General features: G+C 38.2%; 1 protein-coding gene across 1 annotated transcript in view; it reads right to left on the bottom strand.

Moving 5' to 3' along the window:
* Nucleotides 1-7,274: 7,274 nt before the first annotated feature.
* The window catches only part of SH2D4B (SH2 domain containing 4B), a 67,231-nt gene continuing 48,466 nt past the window's right edge, over nt 7,275-26,039 (bottom strand). Inside the window, exons 7-8 of the mRNA XM_009641945.1 lie at nt 11,116-11,336; nt 7,275-7,367 (exon numbers count right to left, since the gene is read on the bottom strand). Of these exons, the coding sequence (XP_009640240.1) occupies nt 7,275-7,367; nt 11,116-11,336 (314 nt within the window). The remainder of the gene's footprint in view (nt 7,368-11,115; nt 11,337-26,039) is intronic.

Here is a 26,039-nt window from a genome sequence, read left to right on the forward strand (position 1 = left end):
AAAAAAAAAAGCTCTGATGCCTCTTAATTTATCTGCAGACTGTGGCCCAAAGTAAAAGCATCCAAGCCTTTTCAAATCACCTTGACTGTCTCCTTGGCAGACAGAATATTTTTAGTTCATTGGATTTTGAACAACTTCCGAGAACAGATGGGTTAGGACTTCACGACTGTACGCGGTGCTGTAGAACAGAATAAATAAAAAATGACCTGGCTGTGAAATCTTTATTCCCCACTTCTCATTGACTTCAGCAAATTGTCTAAATGTCTACTCACCAACAGGAAAAAATATGTTTGCAACAGTTTCACAAAGCCTCCTTTTCTTCCTTTGCAAAGTGACTCTTTATTTAGGGTGGGGAAAGGGAAGCATTTTTTTTTCCTAACGTGGAAATATTTCAAGGTTTCAAAAGTTTTCACACTTTGTCCTGACTCCACGTCTCCTCAAATAACCAGTGATCTTTGACAGAGGAGCTGATACCACCATGACCTGGAATTCTGGATAAAGTCAATATTTCTAGTCCAGTTTAAGTTAAACAACTGGATTCCAAGGTACTGAGCTTTGCTAAGCGACAATGGCTGTTCTGGGGGATGTTTCGCATTTGCATGCAAATGGTTCATTGCAAATGTTTCCATTTGGTCTTTGAATGCATAGTCAGAACTTTGTATTTCTTAATCAGAGACCTTCATCCAGGAGGAGACTTCTGTTGTGATTAGTCACAATGACAACTTGGAAAATTAGATCCTTTTTTCCTGCAAAAGTTCATGAATAGGCTTATACTTTTACATAACCATAGGGCTGATAGAATTGGCCTTTTTCAGAGAAACTAGAATAGCAGACAATTTCCATTATGTTATTTGTTATTCCATTAAAATTAATTATTTTTCAGTGCTGACACTTTTTACTAGTGTATGAATGGAAATCATACTGTAAGGATCCAAGCATGTAACAGAAAATATTCAAAATTTGAGAACACTATACATCAGTTCTTTTTTCCTGAACTCACCCACCTTGCTAGCTTGATTTTTTTCTGGAAAAAACATTATCTGGGGTCTTATTTAAACCTTCATAAATTTATTTCACTTGTCGAATCAGATATTTAATGGGCTTGACATTTTGAATAACTATTCCCTGGGTATTTCCATTCTCCTTTAAAAGGAAAGTAGCATTAAGGGGGAGAATGGATACCTGATGAAATGTCAAAAACACTGAATATCTGTATTGACTTTGGAGCCTAATGCAACATATTTTCTTTCAGGGCTGAATAAAAAAAATATTTTTTGTGTTAAATATGTGCATACTTTTTGTATTTTCTGCAATTAAAAATGCCTTTAGATGCTTTTAATCTTTTTTACTCTAAAAAATTGAAGCAATTTCATGACGCTTTGCATTTTGAAAACAAAACGTTTTTCCATTAAAAAGTGTCAATGGAAGATCTTAGAGTACCTCGATTTCTTTCTGGGGAAAGTGAAAAGTGATTCTGATGGGAAGTCCTTATAAATAATTCTCACATTCATCAACTAAGGTTTTGCCACACGAACTCCAGTAGATGTTGTGGGGGCTCAGCATTGGAATTGGTTGAACATTTTCATCCCATAGAAGAGTTTGCTCACATGCACAGCTCTTTACTGTTTTGTTATTAAACAATGTAGATAGGTTCCGATGTAGCACACAGCATACTGAAATTCAAAATGAATGAACCAGCATCCTGTGAGTACAGCACATAAAAGGTAATAAAATACTGTCTAGCAGTCTGACCAGAACTGTCCGCATTTAGTCATTGCTCTTAGAAATTTTCTTTCTTCTGGGATTCCCCGAGAGAAAACGTTAATGGTAAAAATTATAACGAAACATAAACCTTAATACATCTTCCATAAATCTGGATTTGAATGACTTACTAAAAACATGTTTCTCATTAGCATTAGGCTATCACAAGCAAGACAAGCTTGAGAACCAAGAACAGAAGTTCAACAGGCTACCTTACTAATTGGAGAGCAGTGCTCGGTGTACAGCTCTGAAATTATTTGCTGTAATATTTAAGTCCATTATTAAGCTTAAACTCCTAGATGAAAAAATATTTTCTTGTCTACAGTATTGACAGCATTTCCTACAGAAGAGGAGTATAACTGGGGATAGCTTTCTTCTTTGTTGACTTTTTAAGTGCTATAAAAATTACACAGAGAAGTTCATTATGCTTTATGTGGTAAGCAGTGTTTAGCTTCTACATTCTGATATCCCAATGCATAATACATTTTAAAATTCTCTGCCCCAAATATCATACAGTAATGCACATTAACTCTTGTCTAAGACAAGTATTTCTGATTTTCCTTTCAGGCAATCTATGTTCTATGGATTTTTCAAATAGAAAGTACATTAAGATTGGCCATATCTTCATGTGCATTGACCATTAATGACAATCGTATAATTAAAAGAATTAACTTCTACCAAAACCCAATTTGCAATCATTCCTAGCTCTACACACCTATATACAAAATACATCTTTACCATGCTCTTGATCTATGCTACTTCTGTACCATTCCTGGGGCACTGTAATGTTACTTGTTCAACTCCATCTGGGCCCTTTTCACACCCAGTATAAATACCTTCCTGTTGCTCTAGAGTAAGGGAAAAGCAGTGACAATAGGTCTCAGCCTAGATCCTCTGATAAGCAGGAAGAACACTGCATCTCAGGAAATACTTCATTCAAGACTTTGCCTGCTGTTAAATCTAAAATTATATGAAATAAGACAGTCCTACCTCCTCTCTTCTCTATCCATTGCTCGTGAGCATATGACCTTCTCCCACATACAGTTCTCATTAAAACTGAGAACAGGGGAGAAATGGTAGCTAAACTTTAAAGGAGACATTATCGTGCTAAGTGTTTTCTTTGCACATAGATCGAACAAACACAATTAGGACCAAACTAAATGTCCAATCTCTTTTGAAGTTATTTCTCCTCCAAAAGAAAAATCACTTATTAATGCATAATAAAGATACCATAAAATTATGTTACCTTCATTTAGAACTACAGGAAGAAATTCCAGGAGAGAAGAAACCAAACTCATTGAAGGCTCCAGCCTAGTAGAAAATTTGCATTAGCTATGGGTCATAATGTAAATATACAAGCTGCAGGACTAATCACTAGCAGTAAACAAATATTTGAAGAGAAGGCTTCACACAGCACTTGCATGGCAAGAAATTAGCTATAAAAATCAATTACGCGTCATTATCATCAGACACTATGTATCCAGAGGATTCATCTCAGGAAACACAAATCAAACATCTGGTCAAGTGCAAACACCTCATTCCACAACTGATAGCCCAGCCAGGGACATCTTATTACTTCACAGAGGTCACTAACCCTATCCTCTTGGGAAGGGAAAAAGGAATCTTAAAGCAAAAGCATAATAAAACAGAAGAGAAAGTCCATCCTTGAAAATCACTGAAAAATAAACTCCAACCTGTAAATTATGCAAACAAATTTATTCATGCAAAGGAAGAGAAAAATTTCTCCCACCATGAACTATCACAGTTCACCTGAGACCAGGTTTGTGTTGTGGCATGAAAAGAGAACCACCTAGACTGCAGTGAAATGGGGTGTGACTCCATTAATGCTCTATATTCAGGTCTGTGAGGACTCAGGGGAAGAATGAGCAGAAGTGGATCCCTGGTTCGTACAAAACTGAATTGTTTTACTGTAGTCAGTGTATTAATCTTGGCTCACCTCAATAAAGAAATAGGTTTTATTAATTTGATTCAAAGCCATTGAAATCTAGGGGAAATTCTCACTCTGAATCTGGTCTTTGGAAGCAGTTTCTACTCAGTAAGTCTGAAAATCTCTTGTAACTAAAACTTTTAGATACCTCTTTCTTGAGGCCGGAGCTATCTTCTTTTGCTCAGTACTTGTTCAGCACAATAGGGCTTTAGTACTTAATAGTTGCCCTGGGTTATTCTTTTATAAAACTAACATGTGAAACTCATACTATGTATTTATTTCATTACAATAATTATAGGAAGTAATAGACTGGCATCTACATTCTTTGAGTAGCCTTGAAAATCTCATCCATGATTGCCGTCAATTCCTTTGTTTGATTTTTGTTCTCTTTCAGAGAAGAGAACAGTATTAAATTGGAGATGTCCATGCACAGTAACAGATGAAAACAAAACTATAAAGAAAGGATGCATCTGTGGATCCAGGAAGAAGCAAGAATAATGCCTCAAAAGCTGCTTTTTCAAAGGTAAGTGCAAACAAGCCTGGGACTTTGTGTGCCATATTTTATTGCTGTGAAACAGATATGAGGAAAAGTTCAATTAATTTAAAAGTTTTCGTTATTGCGGTAGCATTTTTCCTTATGAAACAGAATTAACATAATAGGTCTCTCAGTGTATTCCCAGTGGTCTCATTGACAAGAAATATCGACAGGAAATCTTATAAAGAAAATCCATAACATGCACCTCTTCTGACTCAACAATAGCTACCACTAGAAAAATAGATCAGAAAGCAAGACTTGAAGGTCACTGTGTAATAGCATAAAGCTAGCCATTCCAGACAATGAAACGGCAGAACTAAAAAGATTTTAAATACAGTGATGAACAGCTTCAGACAGCACTAAATGTAGAGGCAGACAGCATGAAGCAGCTGCAGTATGGACCAGCTCAACTCTTACAGACCGAGAATGTAAAATCTAGCTCCAAGGCAGATTTAGTTCAAAGCTGAAATCCTGGAGACTTGCAGAGCAAAAGGGAGTTAGCAACGCCCAATCTTCCTCCCAGAGTAGCAGAAATCCAAAATGCTTTCAAAAGCAATGGGATAAACACATTTTCCCCTTTCTTATTTTCTTCATTTTCCATATTTACTCCTTCATTGCTTTCCCTTCTGTTCTTCCTACTAACTGGTTACCTTTTCATAGTCCATTTATTTTCTGGAAGGCAACAAGAAGCATTTGTTAGCTTAGAAAACATCTCCACACTTGTACTTCACCCTCAGCCCTCAAGTGCATTGGTAGCAGCTGCACATCTTTACCAAGGAAAGCTTCTGTTCTTAATTTCACTTGCTATGATCTCCTTTTGTTTCCTTCAAAATTTATCTGCAGTTAAGTTGCACTGTATTTTATTGCTGCTGCTTCTGGTTATGTATTGTTGAGTTTTTCTTTCCTGGCATCTCTATGAATTGCCTGGCTATTTTTCATTATTTCTGTGAGGCTATGGAAAAAAAAAAGCAATTCCTTTACTTGAGAATTCTGACATTTATTAGCATAATAAAGCTCTCAAATGAAATTGCAGTTTTCCAAGTAATTTCATTTGCAAGGGAACATGCAAGGGATTTATTTTAAAGCCAGGTAAAACCTAGAATGCGAAATGGATGGAACACAGACAGAAAAATTTAGAAAATTAGAAGTAGGAAATGTGCTCCAAAGTGAAAAATGTTGAACGACAGTGAAGTTTGTGTGCAGAAATCTGTACTTTAATATGGGCTAACTGGAGAACTAATTATGAAAAAATTGATGCTATTGTTACCACAAGTATTTATTATTATTGTAGCACGTTAAATGTATAGTGTGCTTTATAAGCTTGGACAAGGCAAGTTTCTTTTTCTAGACAAGCTTACCATCTAGGTCAGACAAGGTACAGAACGTAACAGCAAGTTAAAGAGAAATGACTATTTGAGGAGAGATGGATTTATATGGGGTTTGTGAGGGTAGTCTACACTAGGATTTGGAAGACAACCACATAAGAAATCAGACTCCCCAAAGCAATCTATATATAGAAATACATTTAGTGTGCCTTTCCTATGCCTTCAGAGATTCCTTGGAAAAAATTAAGCATGGAGATACAGTAACACATATGGATTGGTCCACTTTACATCTCAAAATACACATAACATGAAAAAAAGTACTGAGAAGCTGCCTACTGAAGGCATGACTGTGAGACTAACCAATAGGTACACAACTACTTCCCCCAAATTCCACTTCACTCTTGAAAGAAATCAGTAGCACACAAAACTCTCACAACCCTGTTATTTGAAATACTGCCCTGCAAAATGAGTGTTTGGAGCTGAAAGGAACACTTCCATACCCAGCAGTTTCTATCTGGCCATTCATGGGAATAGAACAAGGAGCACAGGAAGATAACAGTAACAGTTCTGCAACTCTTTCACTCCATTTCCTAAATTGGCTTGTGTGACAGCCCAGAGTGCAAGGACTGCTATGACACAGATTTCAAGAGGGCAAATTAACTCCTGTCATGAGATTTTTTTTTTTTATTTTTTTTTTATAGCCCAAACACTAAACCACTGCTCCACAGATCTAGGCTACAGGTCTATTTTCATGGGGTTTAGTCTGTATAACAAATGGGACAAGAACACACTGCATGCATCTTTTTTTTAAACATGAAATAACATGATGATAATGCAATTAGCTGTACCTTTTCTATGCATAAATATACCACCCCCACTCATAGCTCAGCTAAGTAAAACATCTTGTCCTATAGCAAAGTTTCCAGCATGTATCTCGCACATCAGAAAGCGGAAAACATGACAAGGCCAGTGAGAGTAGTTGTTGTTGCTGCAAATCAAGCTGCTTTCATTAGAATAACTAGTTTAGAATAAACTGACCACTTCCTATACAGGACTAAAACTCTTTCCAAGGCTGTTGGACTGCATGAAATTGTAAATAAAATGTGAATGACCCTATGCTGTCTCTGCTGTGGTGAACTTTGTAGGCCTGAATTCAAAAGCACAATGGCAAGTTTCCAGCTACACCTAACCATTTAAGCAACCACAAACTGCAACAGGACATTTTAAGACTGCTTCTCTTGTTACCAAAAGTGCTCCACTGAGTAATGAGATTGTCAACAGAAACTGACAAACCTTGCTTTGGAAAAAAGAACCTGCTCACCAATATTGACACTTCATAAAATACTCTATGAACAGTCCCCACCCATACTTCTTGCTGCATTTTGCATTTGCAATCTCATACATTAAGGAAATTAAGATAGGAATTTAGCATTCGGTGCAATTGGCCACAACTGCTTGAAAAGTTTCTGGGAATAGTCTTTATTCGTAATTTGCCAGCAATTTCTCACCTTTAAAAATGTTAGCAAAATTAATAATGATGATAATTCAGATGCAAAACAGAAATATTTTGGGCCTTCTAATGAGGATACTTTTTGGCCACAAGACCAGTGGCTTTGGAAGTTTGTTAACTACTTTGCAGCATTTACTTTTGTAGCTATCTATAACTACAGCTATCCAGAATGTACTCCTGTTAGTCCTGGATCAGTTATTCAAATAAAGGGCTGTAGTCTGGTGGATTCTTCTGCTGCCCACATGGCTCCAGTAGTAGCTCCCCACCTGAGGTTGTGATGATTTCTTCCTAGAAAGACAAAAGCAATTAAAATATCATTCATAGATGCCTAAGCCTTTCTCTATCTTCTCAGAAAAGCAACTGCTAGCAATAAAGACCATCACTCCGCTGTAATTGGTAACCAATTACGAATAAACACTTGATAAAATAAGTACAGACCATCAAAGGGATCCTATCAACTATTCATTTTCTTCATGCTTGTTTATCTCATATTCATGCCAGTAGTAACTTGTGCTAGTACCAAATAGTGAAATCAAACAGTTGGTGTACAAAAAAGGCTGTGATTTTTACTACCTGTAAGTTGCTGCACTACTTAAGAAAAACAGCTGTGGATGCCCATAAAGGATGTTCTCAAGGGTTAATTTAACAGACAGGCCAGTGCTACTATGCGACTTCCATAGTCATTGGGATGAAAGAAGCTTCCCCAGGCAGACTGAGCAAGAGCTCAATGGTGAGTGCTCACACACAGCAGTAACAGCTTTCTGACTGATTACAGAGAGGCAAAAGATACTAACCTTGCTAGGGTAAAGACATTCTTTACAAATAGCACCTATTCTCATTAATTAAATACCCACGTTCCAAGACTTGTCATTCCAGTAATTGATTACCAAGATGAATACAAAAAACCTTACTGGCAAAGTAGAGAACTTGGTCTTTGCACTTATTCCTTGAGTAATGATAGTTCATTTTTAGTTTTGTAGAATTTTTATAGATGCACCAAAATGAGCCAGAATCCAGAATTATATTGACTAAAATAGCAATCCTACATCTTAAAGTTTAGATCTAAGTTATGGGCCTAACATTTTCAAAACTTATATAGTTTCTGTTGAAATTCAATGGGAATTTGGTGCCTGATTTCTTGAGAACACATGCAGGCTCCCAGATGTGGTTCCTTCCCAATCACTACATCAGAAGAAAATAAGCTCAGAAAGTTACTACTGAAATTAAATGCTTTTGAGAAGGTTGAGGAAGTAAAGACAAAGATTTAGCAATGACCTTGAATATGCTATTGCTGCTTTCCACGTGGTATTTAGATGCAAATAATAGTAAGAGAAAATGCACACTCACACCCTCTTCTGTAAGAAGTTTGTTCTTCCAGCTAATGGTTACCAGCCCTTGTATCTGTCAGCTGAGTTGCTTGAGTGACAACTTTTTTTTGTTGTTTTTTTTTTTTTTTTAAATCAAAATGAAGCAGTTTTAGATTAATAGGTAACTAAAAGAAGTAGTTCTGCCAGTTCTGCCAGCCCTGCTCATTTTGATTGAAAGTGAAAAGGACCCTCAAAGAGAAATCAACGCAACTTTTAGGGTGGGAAAGTATACTCGTGCCAAAAATATTCCTGAGGAAGCAGGAACTTTTCCAAACTATATAGCAATAGCCACACGAGAAACTGTGCCTGCAGTGCAACCGTTTACATCAAGATTGCACACTTGGTTACCAGAAGACTTTGGGACACTTGACAAAATACTTCACCAGAAAGGGCAGGCAGAAAATCTTCAAAGAAAACCAAGTGAGAGACAGGGTAAGGTGGGTGCCTCCTGAAGTGATTGCCAAAGAGACCAGTTTTAATATAGCTATTAAGCTAGACAGTTAAAAGAGAATTGTGTGGTGACATTAAAGGTGAACCAGTTTCTCTGATAAGCTTGCTACAGGGGGAGCTATTAACTTTTATCAGGGGACACCTAAGAAAACTTTACTTTTTTTTCTTTAAATGTCAGGAACTAAAAGCCATTCTGCTTCTGACAAGTGCCCTACTGCTGTCTGTAAATAGATGTATTTCTAGTACAGTGATTGCCTAGGATGAGCTGTGATGAAAATATAGGAACAGAGCTGGAGTAGAGATGGTTGGAAGTGGTTGTCGCCATCACCCCTCTCCAGGAGCACAGGGGATACTACTTTAGCCAGAGCTCCTACATCCAATGCCTGATAATCTGCATTTGAGGTGTTGTATGCACGTTTTCCTTTCCCTAACAAGGCTCAGATTAGCCTCTTTCCAGTTGTACTGGGTCTGGCTGGGGAAGGAGTTAACTTTCTTCACAGCAGTCTGTATGGTAGTGTGGTTTTGAATTTGTGGCTAAACCAGCGCTGATAACACACTAACGTTTTGGCTGTTGCTGATCAGTGCTTGCAGGGCATCAAGGCTTTCACTTTCTCGTGCTTGGCCCCTGCTGGCAGTAAGCAGGCTGGGGATAAGCGAGAAGCTGGGAGGTGACACAGCCCAGTTGGTTGACCCAAGCTGGCCAAAAGGATATTCTGTACCATATAATGTCATGCTCAGCAATAAAAACTGGGATAGAGGAAGAAGGGTGTGGGGAGGTTTGCTTCCAAGGTGGCCACTAGGGGAGGAGGTATTTTTTTTTGTCAAATGTGACACCTAGTATCCTCCCATGTGGAAATATGTCATAGTGATCTGTGAGGGGACACGAATGTGTCTTAACTTTTTGTCTTAGCTTTTTATTTGATCTTAAAGTAAAGCCACCTCTGTGTGCACACATGCCAGTAGCTTAGATGGGAGAAAGAAGGTGAGGGAAAAGAGACCAACCAAAATTTAACTTTCAGAACTAATTAATAATATTCAGTGAATCTGAAAGAGTTTGGAGTTTTCTGCCCTTGATTTTTTTTCTTTGTTTGTTTGGGGACTTAAAAATCCTATTTAGGAAGTGAACATCTATGTTTTTTATGAAAGATATCACATTATAATCTCTGTTCCTTCATGTAATGTAAATTCTGAGAAACTCCTTTTTGTTAAGCCAATAAAATCCAAAATAATTGACTTCTACTGTATTGCTAATAACAATTGAAATGTCAGGATTACAGCTGGTAGTAGTAGTATGCAGGTTTGACTGAAGAGATGTTGCAAACAAGCTGAAATAAAAGATTCAAAAGAGAAGGGAAATAAGAAGAAAAATAATCTCTGCTTAGTGTCTGAGAGACTGAGTACTGAAAAATTAAAAAGCTGTGAAGAAAAGGAGGAGCAGAAAATTAACAGAACTGGTTTGAAACAAGAGTAAGAAAAGGAAAGGGAACTAGAAAAGAGAGGATGACGAGAAACTGTAAGGGTGGCTAAGAATAAAGCAGAATTAAAACTGATTAAGATGGGGAGAGATGCAAATGATTGAAACAACCCACGCTATCGGAAACAATGCTACTGTTTAGTCACAGCCTGGCAACAAAAAACACAAGTTAGAAGCAAAGCAGCTCAAACCCATCTAAAGTCAAAGAGGGGTAGTGAATTCCTCTTGTAAGATTGCTTTGGATGCTAAGGAATGGCCCTTAGCACATCCCTAAAAGAGAACCCTTCTATGTTCCCTTCTTTACTGCAGGGCCCCACTCCTTTGCTTTTGCACATTACAGCCCTCACATCAAAGGTCAAAAAATGCTGAAATTTCATTGAAAGACCTTTCTATGGTATTTCCAATCCAATTTTGCACGGTGAAGAGGCTCAAAAAGTGTTAGCTCTATGAGCACTTATTAGTCCGTTTTTAGCCCAGGAAGGCATGCATTGTCTAAGAACCTGCTTAGAAGGGCACACAAATCCATGCTGAAGCGTTTGAAAGAAGGAGAAAAGCCTTCTGATTCACTGCAACAAAAGACACAAACTATAAACGTTACAGCTAGGCTTACTGGAGAAGATATATGTATATTCTTTTCCCCGCTATGGTTACTTCTACTTTCCAGTGTGGTTTCAAATTACATGGTTCCTCTTTAAATTATTAATCTATTCCACTCAGCTATTGATCTCTACCTAGCAAGTGTTACCTTGTGAAAATCAATAAGATCTGTCAGTGTTGCATGTCGGTTTGGATCTACACCCAAGAAGCTGTAGAAATCCCCTGAAGCATCAACCAGGAAGTGTTTGAACCCACTTTGCTGGCGATAAGACAACGCATAGCCCCAGATTTTCTCACTAACTCGCACCAGGAATGTTCCTTCAGATTTATTCATCAACAACTCTTCTGCCTCTTGGCGACTGATAATACCTGGCAAGAAAAAAACCAAACATGCTTATGCAAATAACAGGTCTGTCAGAGTAAATGAAATGCAACAAATACATAGTAGAAGTGGAATTAAAATGGCGTAACTTCTCAAGATTGAACTGTTTACAGGAGGAGTTAGAGCTATGGAGACAACGTTTATGCTATTTCCTTCTGAAGGATAGCTATAAGAGTTTTGATGGAATCTGGTGGGATATGCTTTTTAATTAACTGAGTAAGAATTGCTTTTTCCCATCCTTGCTGCCTTTTTAAAGGAAGTGCATAAAACACAACTGGCCTGTCAGACCAGTGATCATTTAGTGATCATTTAGCAGATTGGCATGGTTTGGCATTGCAATTTGAATTTGCAATACATTGCTGATATCTGCAATTGTATTGCACTACTTCTGACTGCGTTGCCTTACAACTGTTTTATAGATCCTAAAGAAGGAACATAAAGCACGTGCCAGTAGAAAAAGCATTTGTCTGCTTTTGTACATCCATACACACGCACATCCATAGATGCATACAGCTAAACTGGTGCACAAAGAAATCAAATCCTGCAACTAACAGAACCGGGTCTGTTAGATGACTATTCGGAGGCTTGCATTTCCAGGGAACATTGTCACAGAGGAAAACAAGAAACAAAGATCATAGCCCTTTCCTTCTGGGACCTTTCAGGCTTAATATCAGAGTAAGACTCTCCTCTAGTTAAAGCCTGTAGCCATGAACTAAACAGAGTACCAGCTCAAAGAAAAGACTGAATATTGTACTTGTTGACCAGATATGAGCTAGTCTTTACAATTCATAATGAACAATAATGAGTTATGCACCTTGCTCCATGACAAGAGAAGACAATATTAGTTGGGGCTTCTTGCAGTACATAACTGTCATCCTGTGGCCATTTGCTCAATGAGCCAACTTACCTCTCTGGACAAGCTCAATCAGGGAACAAACTCTCTCCCCATATCCTGTTTTTTTGTTTATAGGTGAATTCATTCCTTTGCTCTATGACAAACTTGCTTGTCAGGGCTAAAGGAGGATCACAAATTCAGAGTTTTCAGAGCAAGCAAGGGATAAAGTTTAACAGGAGTAGAGCTTTCAAAAACTTTCCCATTTTATTCTTCTGTGTTGGAAAAATCTTAATCTCCTTTTTCTTTCTGGTGCTAGGACACTGCAACACTAAAGTTGCTGGTACTTCCGCTTGCAACCAAGGTATAACACATCAACCCTGTTCTGATCACCCCTCACGTAAAAGGTGTGATCAGTATTGCACCCAGCACTGAACCAGGTCTTACTGTCCACCTATAGAGCCTGGTTCCAATTGGTCTGGTAGTCCTAGAAGACAGTGAGCTCACGTCTCATAATTATCTGTGAAATACCAGATACTTGCTTTAATCAGGAACAGATGTTGAATTAGGCCATCCTGAACATGAACATGGCACAAATGTCAATAAATAATATATGTACGTGTTCCAAAGTTACTCTCTGTGAAGCTAAACTTTCTCAAAACAATACATGTAATATTTAATGGACCTGCTTGTCATCGTAGAATCCTACACATGTTCTAGTGAGACTCCACGGAGTCCAAGTACTGAAAAGCCACACTGTTTTAGTATAGCAATAACCATAGCCCGGGGATTACCAATTCATACAAAGAAGGGCCTACCTGAGAGACCAAAGTTTGGGATGCTCTAATTAAGCCCACAAGGAAAATTATGCCTCTGGGAGACATAGGAAGGGACCGAGGAGGTCTGGGTCCTAAAAGCAAGCACTGTGTGATGCTTGGAAAGATAGAAAAGCATCTCCTTCTGTCAGTTTTTGTCTACTTTGAGGCAATGAATTTTGCAGTTTTACTTGGTGCAATGATGAATATGGCAAGGGCTCAATCTCAGAGGTCCCTACTGAAATATCCTCAGTACTGAGAAGAAACATAGACATATATTCTCTGCTGAATGACGTACAGGTCTCTCTGCTGGAGGATATTACATCATCTTTGCATCAGACATGCAAAACAGGCAGTAAACATGCAAACATATGCATTTGTTTAGAAACAGCATGCAACTGCTCAGCCAACAGTGTCAATTACTGCACTTTGCAAAATCTAAAATAGTTTTATTGGAAGAACGCCCAGATGAATTTTTAAAAATTCTTGAACTCTGTTCAAATGAAAAGGTAGTACTAATATGAATCCATATGATACAGCACACTACGTGAAGCTGTATCATCAGATCCCAATACCAGGTGCCATGTGCCAAGAATTACACAAAAATTGATTCTGAAATCACACTATTTAAGGCAAATACCCAGTCTTCTCTCAAATTGCCCTAATTTAAATATACAACGAAAGGTTTTATTAGTAATTATGATGCCTACTTCCTTGACAAATCTCTGCTAGAAATAAATGTAGATGAGCCACACTAACAAGCTCAGAGTATTCAATGATACAGGAAAGGATAAACAGTTCCATCACCGGCAAACACTACATTAATTCCAATAATCAATATTTATACCATAATTCTATATTGAAGCCGTGCTGGTAGCTTCTGGCATAGGAACTGGGTACTGTTACTACTCCTTCCCTAAGCACTGTCAGAACTGTTATGCAGCCCTGCTGGGGAATGAGGTGGCCTAGATAATACAGGACCTATAAAAATAGAGGGTTTGTAAAAAAAAAAAAAAAAAAAAAAAAGAGTTGTAGAAAACAAAGGTTTGTATTATATGGTGAACATTATTCTTAGGATATTTCTAGGGTTTGAGTGACCATCGCTATCAGGCATAAACTATGAATTTCATTTAGCCTTGATTAGCTTAATGCTAAACAATCTGTTCACCTGCTCTCAACTCCCACCAGTAGAGCTAAAACACTGCAGGCTTCCACATGATGTTATCTTCTTTGCCAGACCTTATTTTTGTTCTGGGCACTTTATATCATCAAGTAGGAAAGAAATGCTACATTGTTCACAGCCAAATCTTTTTTTGTTCTAGTTCTCTTTTCTGCTAAAGATGGTGTAATAAATTATCAGCCAGCTGCTTTCTTCCCTTTTTCTCTCCTGATTCTGTTAACAGTCCATGAGAAACCATCTCTCCCCACCACCTCCTCCCCCTCTTTGCCTCCCAGTTGTTTTATTTTTCTCTAGTTCAATTCTTCAGTGGGTGGTGATTGTAGCAATGAAAGTCTCCCTCCACCCCTTAAAACACATTATACTGTTCTCAAGACAACTAGAAAAAGAGTGGCACTGCTCACTCTTGAGACGGCTGTAGAGAAATAAACAACATCTGTGAAACCCCTACGTGAACATTTAAAATTGTTTGAACTGAAGTCAAGAAACTTTGGTTTCCCAAGGCTCTGGTAAGAGATTTAGAATCACCAATGCTCTTATTTGTGCTAGTTAGGATATTAATTGAAAAGACTATCTGGAAAAGAAACCACTGATGCTTTGAAAGCTAATTTTCTCCTCTCTAATTCTTGCTAATCTCATAAAAAAAGAAAAAAGGCAACTTCTTCACTTGGTATGAAGCAACAGTGTCAAAAGCAGTAATCTTTTCACGTAAGCACAACTTTGCAAATCAGTCACTTAAATACCTTACAGTTCATCAATCTATTATCAGTATCATCATTTTAACTTGTCATGTGGCCAAATATACCATAGCATATTTGGAGAACAGTTAGCTACCCCACTGAAACTCAGAACTTCTACCTGTCATACCAAGTAATTTCTCTCAGAGTACACAAACTGCTGTTCTCTATAGCAAACTGTAAAGGAGCAGTAGGGTTTTGACTGGGAGAGGATCAAAGGTGTAACTAACTCCTCTTGAAAGCATGGAAACCCGATTAGCTGGCTTGAGTTTTAGCCCCCCGCCCTCCAAATTCATTCCATGCACCTACCTGTCCACTTTAAACATTCTAGTTTTGCAATGCTTATACACATTAACATTTCGGATTCTTAGCAAGATAATAACATTTTGGAAGACAGTTATTTCAAATCATACAACACTCATCACCAACTGACATATTCCTAATTAACAGCTTCAGTTTTAAATAAAGTGTCTGTAATGACAATTTGTAGATGATAGTCAAGTCTTAACATTTTTGTTGTAATTATGTTCTTTTTACTGCCACCAATCTTCCAAAAAGGAAAAAGAACATCCTAGCATTTAGAGTATAAGCAGCTCACATGGAAACTGAAGAGTCCAATATGAATTTAGTGGGCACCACTAAGAAATATTTATGCTGCCTTCCAAGTTTACAGCAGCCTCAATAGCAGAAAATGCTATTCTGAAATATTATGCAATGACACTTCAGCTTCCCACTCTTCTCTCAGCATTATCCTACATACATCCTTGAGTGAAATGCAGGAGATGAAATACATAAATATTTGCTAAGAGAATGCCATAACAAGCATGAATCCAAACTAGAGAAACTGGTAAACTTTGCCAACAAGGCGAGACTATATACTAGAGGTCTAAAATTATTTTTTTGGCTATACAGATAAAGTTACATCATGTCCATTGTTGTAATCTACCAGTGGTCTAATGTACCATGTGTAATAACAATGTCAATATATAATTTGGCCTTTAATGATCAATGCATTTTTAATATGCATATGTGCATTTATATATGCCAAGAGGTCGACTAAGATTAGAGGGACAGCAGGTACAAACGCAGCCCAGAAGCGTTCATTTACCCTTCTGCAATAGAAGCTATTTGCTTAGCTGATGTTTTCTCTTTTCATATTTTTTCATTAGCTTGAGCTCAAACACTGTAGTGCATGAGGTTTTACTCACAGAGCAAAAGCGTCACAAATACTGGCATAAGTAAATATTAATGAGAGCATTTAAGCCAGAAGTACTTTCATGACCGTTATGAAAAGCCACCTATTTCATGCAAAATTGATTTGTTGAACAATTATGAATATTCACAGGTAATCAATGAAGAGGGGAGAGACTCATCCTGTTTATACAGCTTAAGACATCTAACCAGGGAAGTGTGTGATTTAGGTCACCAATCAAAATGCTAAGTAGGATCCAAAACACAGAGAAGCCAATACCAGTGCATCTCTTGTTTCCAATGGGATTAGATCAAAGCCTATATGTATACAAATATTCCTGGCAATCATTACATGAATAATTCACATGCTAAAGGTCATACAGACACATTATACCTAGAGCAAGTGTAAACAATAAATAAATGAGTAAACACAAGGAATTATGAGGAATTAGCAGATAACTCCCAAATAATATAAAGGACTATATTTGTCCAATTATTCAAGCAGATCTAAACAGTGATTTGAAAGACAGTGATAAAATGGCACAAGGGTTAGAAGGATCGGTTTGCTAAGCACCAGCCAAGCCCTTCCATTTTTTGGAACTGAAAAACAGAGCTAGACAGACATAGTACTATGACTAGACTATTTGGAATAAAATGTTTCCCAAAAGGAAATAAACAAGCAAATTTTCCAATAGTTTCCAAATAAATTTCCTCTCTCTCTCGGACTTCATTTGAGAGTCAAAAGTTGGATTACAGCTCACCTTGCAAAAAGCTGAAACAAATTTCATGATAAACCGCTATAAAAGCCTGAAAATAAATTTGTATAAAACAGATTTTAGAGTCTTGGGTACTTTTGATCAAAACAGAAAAGTTCCGGTTTGACGGGAGGGAAACAGGTCATAGGTTTTTCTGCCTACATCAACATCACTATTATAATAAAAATCATGTAGTTGGAAGTAAAGACCCAACCTACTTGGGACCAAAATATGAAAGATTATTTGAAAGAAATAGAATCATAGAATGGAATCATAGAATCACTTTGGTTGGAAAAGACCTTTGAGATCATCGAGTCCAACCCTTAACCTAGCCCTGACATCCCACCACTAAACCATGTCCCTAAGCACCTCATCTATCCTTCTTTTAAATACCTCCAGGGAGGAGGACTCTACCACCTCCCTGGGCAGCCCATTCCAGAGCCTGACAACCCTTTCGGTGAAGAAAATAATCAGAAAAGTAAACAGAAATTCAGAAGAGATTAATCCCACTGCATCCAGTATGGTTTAGGAAGAGCTGGCAGCTGGTGTTAGCATGCCAGCATTAACATAAGCCACTGTCAGGAAGCACAAGAACAGCTTATGAGAACACTACTCTATGAACCTAATGGAGGGGGTCATAGATTTCAGAGCCCACAGCAAAGGAAGATAAACACGAGGAACAAACACAAGCTAAGATGAACACTGACGCTGGGGAACTAAGGTTTAGAATAAATCTGACCTGTTTTAGATCCCATAATAAGGTGGGACAGTAAAGGCTTGAAACAAACGTTCAAATGCATGACACTAGCAACCAGCTCTGGTCTAGGAGAGGGTGAAAAATCCAGCTCCTTCAACCGCTTGGAAAGATCAAAAGCATAAAAGCAGGGAAGATGAAGTGATTGCTTCCCTGCAGTGCAAGAACTAGAGCAGCTATAGTTTACGCTCTCAAAGAAAAGCAGTCTCTACATCACTCAGAGCAATAGTTTTCTTAGGTTGACTTTTCAATTCTCTCCCACAGGTGCAAATCTATATGTGGGCTCTTAAGCTGACTGAACATACTTAATGGTTGTTCATCTGGTGAGGGGTCTGGAACACAAGTCATACGAGGAGCGGCTGAGGGAACTGGGGTTATTTAATCTGGAGAAGAGGAGACTGAGGGGAGACCTGATCGCCCTCTACAACTACCTGACAGGAGGCTGTAGGGAGGTGGGGGTCGGCCTCTTCTCCCTGGTAACAGATGATAGGACGAGGGGGAATGGTTTGAGGCTGCGCCAGGGCAGGTTTAGGCTAGACATTAGGAAAAACTTCTTCACCAAAAGGGTCGTCAGGCTCTGGAATGGGCTGCCCAGGGAGGTGGTAGAGTCCTCCTCCCTGGAGGTATTTAAAAGAAGGATAGATGAGGTGCTTAGGGACATGGTTTAGTGGTGGGATGTCAGGGTTAGGTTAAAGGTTGGACTCGATCTCAAAGGTCTTTTCCAACCAAAGTGATTCTATGATTCATTGGGAAGGACACAATCTACAATCTGGGGGGCTGGACTAGATGACCTCTGGGGGTCCCTTCCAACCCCAAACATTCTATGATACAAAACTATGATGTCTAGAATGAATACTTAATGTTATCCTTGAGACTACTGATGTCATGTATTAATTTAAAGAGCACTGTTATCAGTTATGGTGGGTGTTTTGTGGACTGATCTGCAACTGAAATATCCAAAGGATAATGAACATATCTAGGTCATACCTTGCCATTCCATAGAATCATAGAATCATTTGATTGGAAAAGACCTTTAAGATCAAGCCCAATCGTACCTGTCCACTATTAAACCATGTCTCTGAGCACCTTGTCTACCCATCTTTTAAATAACACCAGGGATGGGGACTCAACCACTTCCCTGGGTAGCCCATTCCAGTGTCTGATAACCCTTTCAGTGAAGAAATTTTTCCTACTGTCTTACCTAAACCTCCCCTGGCACAACTGGAGGCCATTTCCTCTCGTCCTATCACTTGTTACTTGGGAGAAGAGACCAACACCCACCTCCTTTCAGGTAGTTGTAGCAAGCAATAAGGTCTCCTCTGAGCTCCCTTTTCTCCAGACTAAACAACCCCAGATCCCTCAGCTGCTCCTCATAGACTTGCGTTCCAGATCCCTCATCAACTTCGTTGTCCTTCTCCGGCATTTAAAGCAGGAGTAGCATGCACAATTAAATACATGCACAAATATTTGCAGCAATAGGATCTTACAGTGTGCCATTCTATTAAAAAGGTTTCATCCTCTCCTCCTTCCTTTTAGTCACAATACTGCTTTGGATAGTGCAACAAAACAAATAGTGAAAGAAGAGATCAATAGTATTGTGTGAGAAAAGCTATGGCTGAGAGATAACAATAGCTCTGCCTCTGCTATTTCAGAATAGAAGCAATAAAGACTGAAAAGCAAAGCAAGGGAGTAAATCAAAGATGGCTGGTAATAGAAACAAAGCTGTTGAAGCTATTCACCATCTGCTGTTAATGCAGGAAAAACTCACATGGGACTAGATCTTCTGAAGAGTTCTGTTCCCATTTAGGCATCAAAATAAATGGCCAGGTTTTAAAAAAAAACAAAAACAAAAACAAAAACAAACACAACAAACCAAAAACCAGCACAATGACTTTTTTTTTTTTTCCCCAGAACCTGGCCACAAATGTCGTGGCAAGAGTCCAAGAGCCAAGGGGTGCCAAGTTCCTATGAAATGCTTTTCCTACTTACAGCTGGTGAGAATGCAGGTATTTCATGCTGCGCTGCATGTGGGTAATCTGATTTAAATCCTAGTAAATAGCACAGCATCCATAAATGTTACTAAGTAAGGGGCTGTAGGCCTCTGTGCTGATAGTAAGAGAAAAGATGTGCAATAGGTCACAAAAAGCAAAACCTAAAATATAAGTACATAAACTAAAACCTTCCTGTCTGCATAATACCACAATGGAATACAAAGGTGGGATGTATTTAGAAACCAACGGGTAAAATGCACATTTGAAATACGCTGGCCATGTCACAGATTTATCGGTGTACTCGGTGGTCAATACAGGGATAGCCTCCTCTCTGAGCTACATAGGCAAAATGAAGTGACACTGGTTAGGGAGCCTCTGGAGAAACATTTCTTGGTTCCACATTCACCACCTTTTCTTCTGCACAAGCACAGGACCAATGCATGCAGTAACATACCTAAGAGAGATAAATCTGTGCCGTTGAAAGGTGAGCAGGAGTCCATTACCCATTCTTCACCATTCCTTTGTAACCATCCTGGTACACTTAAGATTTATGCAGAATTGGGAAACAACACACCAGTGGGCTTTGCTCAGTACAGAAAGTATGCTCTGGGCTACGTACAGACATGTATAGAAAACCAGGGCCCAGAGGAATAACTTTTTTCTAATGGCAACAGATCCCTTCAGGCAAGGATGAGGCATATTGATAAGGCACCATGCCCTGAACAAGTTCTCCTTGAAGACTTACGTGGTGCATAGGACTATCTTGAGCTTCTACACAGAGGAGAAATTCACCAAGGAAAAGTATCATAGGTAAAAAAATATAGGCCTGTTTTTTTTTTTTTTTTTTTTTGTTTTTGTTTTTGTTTTTGTTTTTGTTTTTTTTTTTAATAATATGGATTCATCCTTCCGTTCTGTCAGGACAAAGCAGTTCTTAAAATAAAGAAAACTCAGACCTCAGAAGCTTTCTTAATTGCCTAAGGCTGAGATTCCTTAAAGCAATTAAAAACCTACTGAAATTCTGAAGGAAATGGGTGCCTTACTCCCCTGGGGTTCTTTGAAAAATCCTATCTAAACAAGGTACACAGTTATAATGGGTAGTTTTCTTCAGGTTTACAGAAAATCAGATGTGCTACATCCATTGTTGCCAGCGTGGCTCACAGTTAATTCCCTATGCACTCTGCAGAAAATATACCCCTTAATTGTCTCCTTTAAAGTTCATTCTATATCCAAACTATCAAATACTATAAAAACCCTTTATACTCACTGTCAAAATATTTACACCGTATTCACTAACAAGCAGTGCAGCACATAAAAGACAGGCATTTGCATTCCTTGTCTGAACACACCACTGGTATAAGAGCTCTACATTTTTCTGTTAATGTCTCCTCAAAGCATAGTGTTGGTTTCTTTCCTTCCTTCCTTTCAAATCAGCTTACAGACTGCATCAGCCAGGAGGAAAACAAAGATTTCAAACTCTCTCTTCTCTTTGTACATTATTGTCACCTATCAGAGGAAAAAAGGTAGCACAAGACCTTTAACCTTTTATCTCATATATTTTTCTAGATTTTTTTTTCTTTAGAGATGGGCTTTTCCAGCTGAAATCCTTGCATTCAACCTCTGCTATTACCCCTTAATTTTTGTGAGTTTTCTATTCTCATCTGAACAGCTTCTGAAAAGAAGCTCATTTAAAAAAATGGAAGAGTTAACCATTCCATTTGCAGTGGTTTCTCAACATTCTCTGTGTGTAGTTTACCATGTATGGTAGGTAAATCAACAGGGTCAAGAATATTTAATTTTGTATTGTTTTCACTGACTAAAGTTGGAGGCCTCTATGTTCTAGTAAAGTCAACGGAAGTTCAACAACAGGGAGGTTCCAAGCTTCTAAATAGGATGCCTTACATAAACAGTATAAATATTCCTGATAATGATTTCTTCTTTGCTGATAGGATGACTGGAAAATAAGAAAGTGGGGGATGTTTTAAAAAAAAAAATAAAAATCAGTAAATACTTCTGGGCCTATATAAGCATCAGATGCTGTTAGAGAGAGTTCGCATTTCCTGTAAATAGCATGGAAAATCAGTGTATTCATGAGGATGTCTGCAAACTCCAAATAAGAAACAAACATGCTTTGAGAAAATATCAGTATGCTAATCCAAATAGGGAACTTTGTTACAAATATTATTCCTGTTGGATGCACTCACATCCTTACAATACAGATGGGATTGAATTTTTATTTCTATTCTGTGTGAAAAACATAGCTAACTATACAGACTATCAATAAACTTTTGTGATAGGTGTGTGATATGACACATGCAAAGCAGATATTAAGACTTTACTGTATCTTCCGAAACATTAAAATTTGGTTAATCAGTAAAGCACAAGAATACCTCACCAGAGCAGCCTGACAGGGCTAGAAATTACACAGTGGTGTAATACAAAACCACTGTAGAGCAAAAAAGCTGATTTAAGCTCTGAACAGGGTCCAGCAAAAAGAAACAGATCTGTGCTGGTACAATAGTCACTGGTATTGTGTTTTGTGTGAAAACTGAAAAGCGTGGCAGGTTTTTTTAGGTTAGTGGCCAGTATTCACCAACCTTTCTCCAGGCAGACAAAATATTTGCATTCTTTCAGTCTTGGTCTTGCAAAGCAACAGAGGAAAAAGGGAAATTCTAGCTCATGGGCATCATTTGCAAGCACTTCTTAACCACTTCACTTGTTTACACTACTCACCTTGTTACTTCTCATTTAAATCCTCAAATTTTGCTGAATTTGAAAATGAGAGGGAAAATCTTCTGGTATGCAAATGAGATCTAAATCAAGGAAAAAGATGAGAAAGCTGATCTGTGAGAGCAGAGAATGAGCAAGCAAAAGCCCTCCTGCAATCCATTCATGTTCTTATAACTCCAGCCATCATAAGTCCTTGCTCCTCCTAAATACTTCCAAGGGCAGCACAGACATGAAAAAAACATGGGAGACCGAACTTTTACCAAACAAATTGCACAAAACAAAATAAAGCCCACAGTGAGATTTTTGTTTGCTTTAGATTTCTGTAAAAAGGCACAGTAGAAGAATTAGTTCACAGAATCATAGAACAGTTTAAGTTGGAAAAAACCTTTCAGATCATCAAGTCCAACCATTAACCTAACACTGCCATTCCTCCACTAAACCATGTCCCTAAGCACCTTGTCTGCCTGGCTTTTAAACACCTCCAGGGACGGGGACTCGACCACCAGTTAAAGATGGTCTCTTCGTAGCCCCTTCCTGGCTTTGTGCCATTTTGAGGCAACACTGCCAGATGACACGCCAAAGGGAACACATGGACCAAAGACAAGAATAGTGCATGCCATAGCACTACTACTAAAGAGCCTCAGCTGGGATGACATTCCTGCAGAGACATGGTTTCAAAGAACCCACTACTGCCTGATGGATAGTTGCTGAAGGAGACTTCGGAGGTACAGTTCTGAACACAGAGAAACTGAAAAAAGTTTGTGAGGTTGGTGGGGATTCTTTCTTGAATCAAAGGCTCCTTTAAAAAAGAATTTAAAGAAAAAATCATATAAAAGTAGAAATTATTTGGCATTCAAAATAATCAGTCACTGGACACTTTAAAGGCTGAAGGCATTAGAAGCAGAACTGAGTGCAAGTTCTCTGATTTGCCACGCAAGCTGCATTTGGAACTTAAAGCTCTACACACCTGCTCACTTAGTGCATGTAAATGTTACATTTCACAGAATCACAGAATCGCAAGGGCTGGAAGGGACCTCGAGAGATCATCTAGTCCAACCCCCCTGCTAAAGCAGGCTCTCCTGGAGCAATCTACACAGGACTTCATCCAGGCGGGCCTTGAGTATCTCCAGAGAAGGAGACTCCACAACCTCCCTGGGCAGCCTGTTCCAGCGCTCTGTCTGACTTCCGCCCTTAAGATATTTGTATGTGTTGATAAGGTCCCCTCTCAGTCTTCTCTTCTTCAGGCTGAACAAGCCCAACTCTCTCAGCCTTTCCTCGTAGGGGAGATGCTCCAGTCCCTTTATCATCCTAGTTGCCCTCCTCTGGACTCTTTCTAGGAGTTCCTCATCTTTCTTGAACTGGGGAGCCCAGAACTGGACACAGAACTCCAGGTGGTGTCAAAAAAAAAATTTTTAGCAATAATCGCACCTCAGATTAACCTCATGGGCTATGATACTGCCACTGCGCAAAGCAAGTGGAAGAAGAGTATAAAAAATTGCATGCGTTAAAACGACTGCCAGTCTCAGAAAGCACTTTTGAAAAAAGCATGTCCCATCAGATTTTTATCAGCTTCTCCCTTCACTCAAGTCTATATGTACATTTAACCACCAAGACTTTCCTTGAAAATCAGTGCCAGAAGAAATACTTGTACCTGCAAATCAACAGGTGTTTAATCTCAGCAAGACAGACGAGTCAAGCACAAAACTCCTACCTAGAAGGATAAACTATGCAATCCTTTAAAACAGCATACATATTTTACTAGCTCCGACATAAGCATTACCAACTGGAGTGTGGAGTACCTTACAAAACATGTAATTCCATAAGCACTATTTAAAAAATTAAATGCTAAAAAATATACAATATATTTCTTTTAGCACCAAGTTCTGCTTCTATACTACACATTTTAATATATTGATGTTTCTTAAGGAGTAAGATGCTTCTTTCTGTTCTCAAATAAGTTTGACATAAGAAAAACAATATGCTAAACTTGCTTATATATGGTTTTAATTCAGTGCCCATGAAATTCTTAACGTCTAGGCTGTGACTATGACATTATACTGAATAAATGATATAATGAATCAACATAAACTCTGGCAGAACAGTTAGGGCCTGATTTGCTTTTGCTTTGTATGTTGTGCAGTCGTTTATTCGGGGGCGGTTTTGTAACCATGTTATTGAGTACAGAAAATATAGAGAAATTAAAAAAAATCAGGCCCTTCTTCACACAGACTGGACTGAGACAACCAGCCGCCAAAAAGCTTTCTAATAATAATAGTAAATAAATTACTGAGAATTGTAATATGCTACAATTTCATGTCAAAAGGAATAAGAAAGACACCAACATTAAGTCCTAGTGTACTTTTGTGCCACTATTGCCACAGCTGTAAATACCTATGAAACAGCCACCGTGAATGAAGAAAAGGAACAAATTACTTCGATAATAGGAAGCTACTGTTAAATTTTATCAAGCCAAGTAAGAAGTAGCAAAACAAACATGAAGAAGATTCTTAAATCATGAGTTAATTGCACTGGAGGCTGCATGATCCAGAGATTGACTATAAAGATACAAACAAAGCAAAGCAGGCCTATCTGTATCCCCACATTTTATGGGTACTCCTGCCTTTATCAGAGCATCTCCAAGAACCATACAAAAAAAAACCAGGAGGGAAAACCACCACATTCAGTCGTGAGATAAATTATAAAAAGCCTGCAATTTTTAATGGTTAGGACTCAGAGAAAATCAGTGGTGCCACTTTCTCAAGCTCACACCTAAAAAAAAACACCAACCAAAAAAAACTCAGGCATTCTTTCCTTCCCCACATTGCCATAAAGCTCAATGTGTCTCATATAAAAGCAATATAATTTCTTCATTACAAAACCAAAGTACGTTTAAGAGTATCTTCAATACATAAGTTTTCCACAATTCTGGTGAATTAAGATAAAGCCCAACACTTCAAATTTGGACTTAGAAACTGAACTTACTGTCGTTACTAGAGAGTTGACATATTTTATTTGGGTGCAATAAAGCAACCAAGAATACAGATTACAGCTTCAGGCAAACAGGAAATATACACTAACCCTATTTAGAATAAAAGTAAATGAGACTTACTGAATGAAAGCACATTTTAAGAACATCCAAAGAACAATAATCATGCTGGTGGTATAAAAAGGAAGACAACTGGATTTAGCTTTAGACTAGCAGATGCCACTGATACTCTATGTATCCAAATAGTTTTCTATATGATGCATCTCTGCAGCAGAGACAGTATTGAATAAATACTTAAATTGCTTTCCATAAAGGCAATTTATTTGCAGTTCTACCCAAAACAAACAAAGTTTCACAATTACTACTGTGAAACAGAGAAGTAAGATTTTTGATATAAGGACTACTAGATATTCAAAAACTGCTTGTATGTAAACTGAACCCCAAATCTGTCCATATACATCCATACTTGGTAAGTTTTATCCAAATGACAAATTGAATGGTGTAATACAAAACGCATGGCTGTGTGGGAAAGGTTTTGTATTGCTACTGGTTAACGACAGAGAAGAGGTCTCTAGGTTGATCATATTTTTGAGCATTAGGAATTTTCAGAGCCTTCTTCAGTTTTCCTGGTATATTGATAGCTTAAATGGCTTTATTTTATGCTACTATTGATTTGTCATTCAGTACACTGGGAATGCATTATGAATACCACTTCATTAACTTAG

Source organism: Egretta garzetta, unplaced genomic scaffold, assembly GCF_000687185.1.
Source record: "Egretta garzetta isolate BGI_Z169 unplaced genomic scaffold, ASM68718v1 scaffold56, whole genome shotgun sequence".
Lineage (NCBI taxonomy): Eukaryota > Metazoa > Chordata > Aves > Pelecaniformes > Ardeidae > Egretta > Egretta garzetta.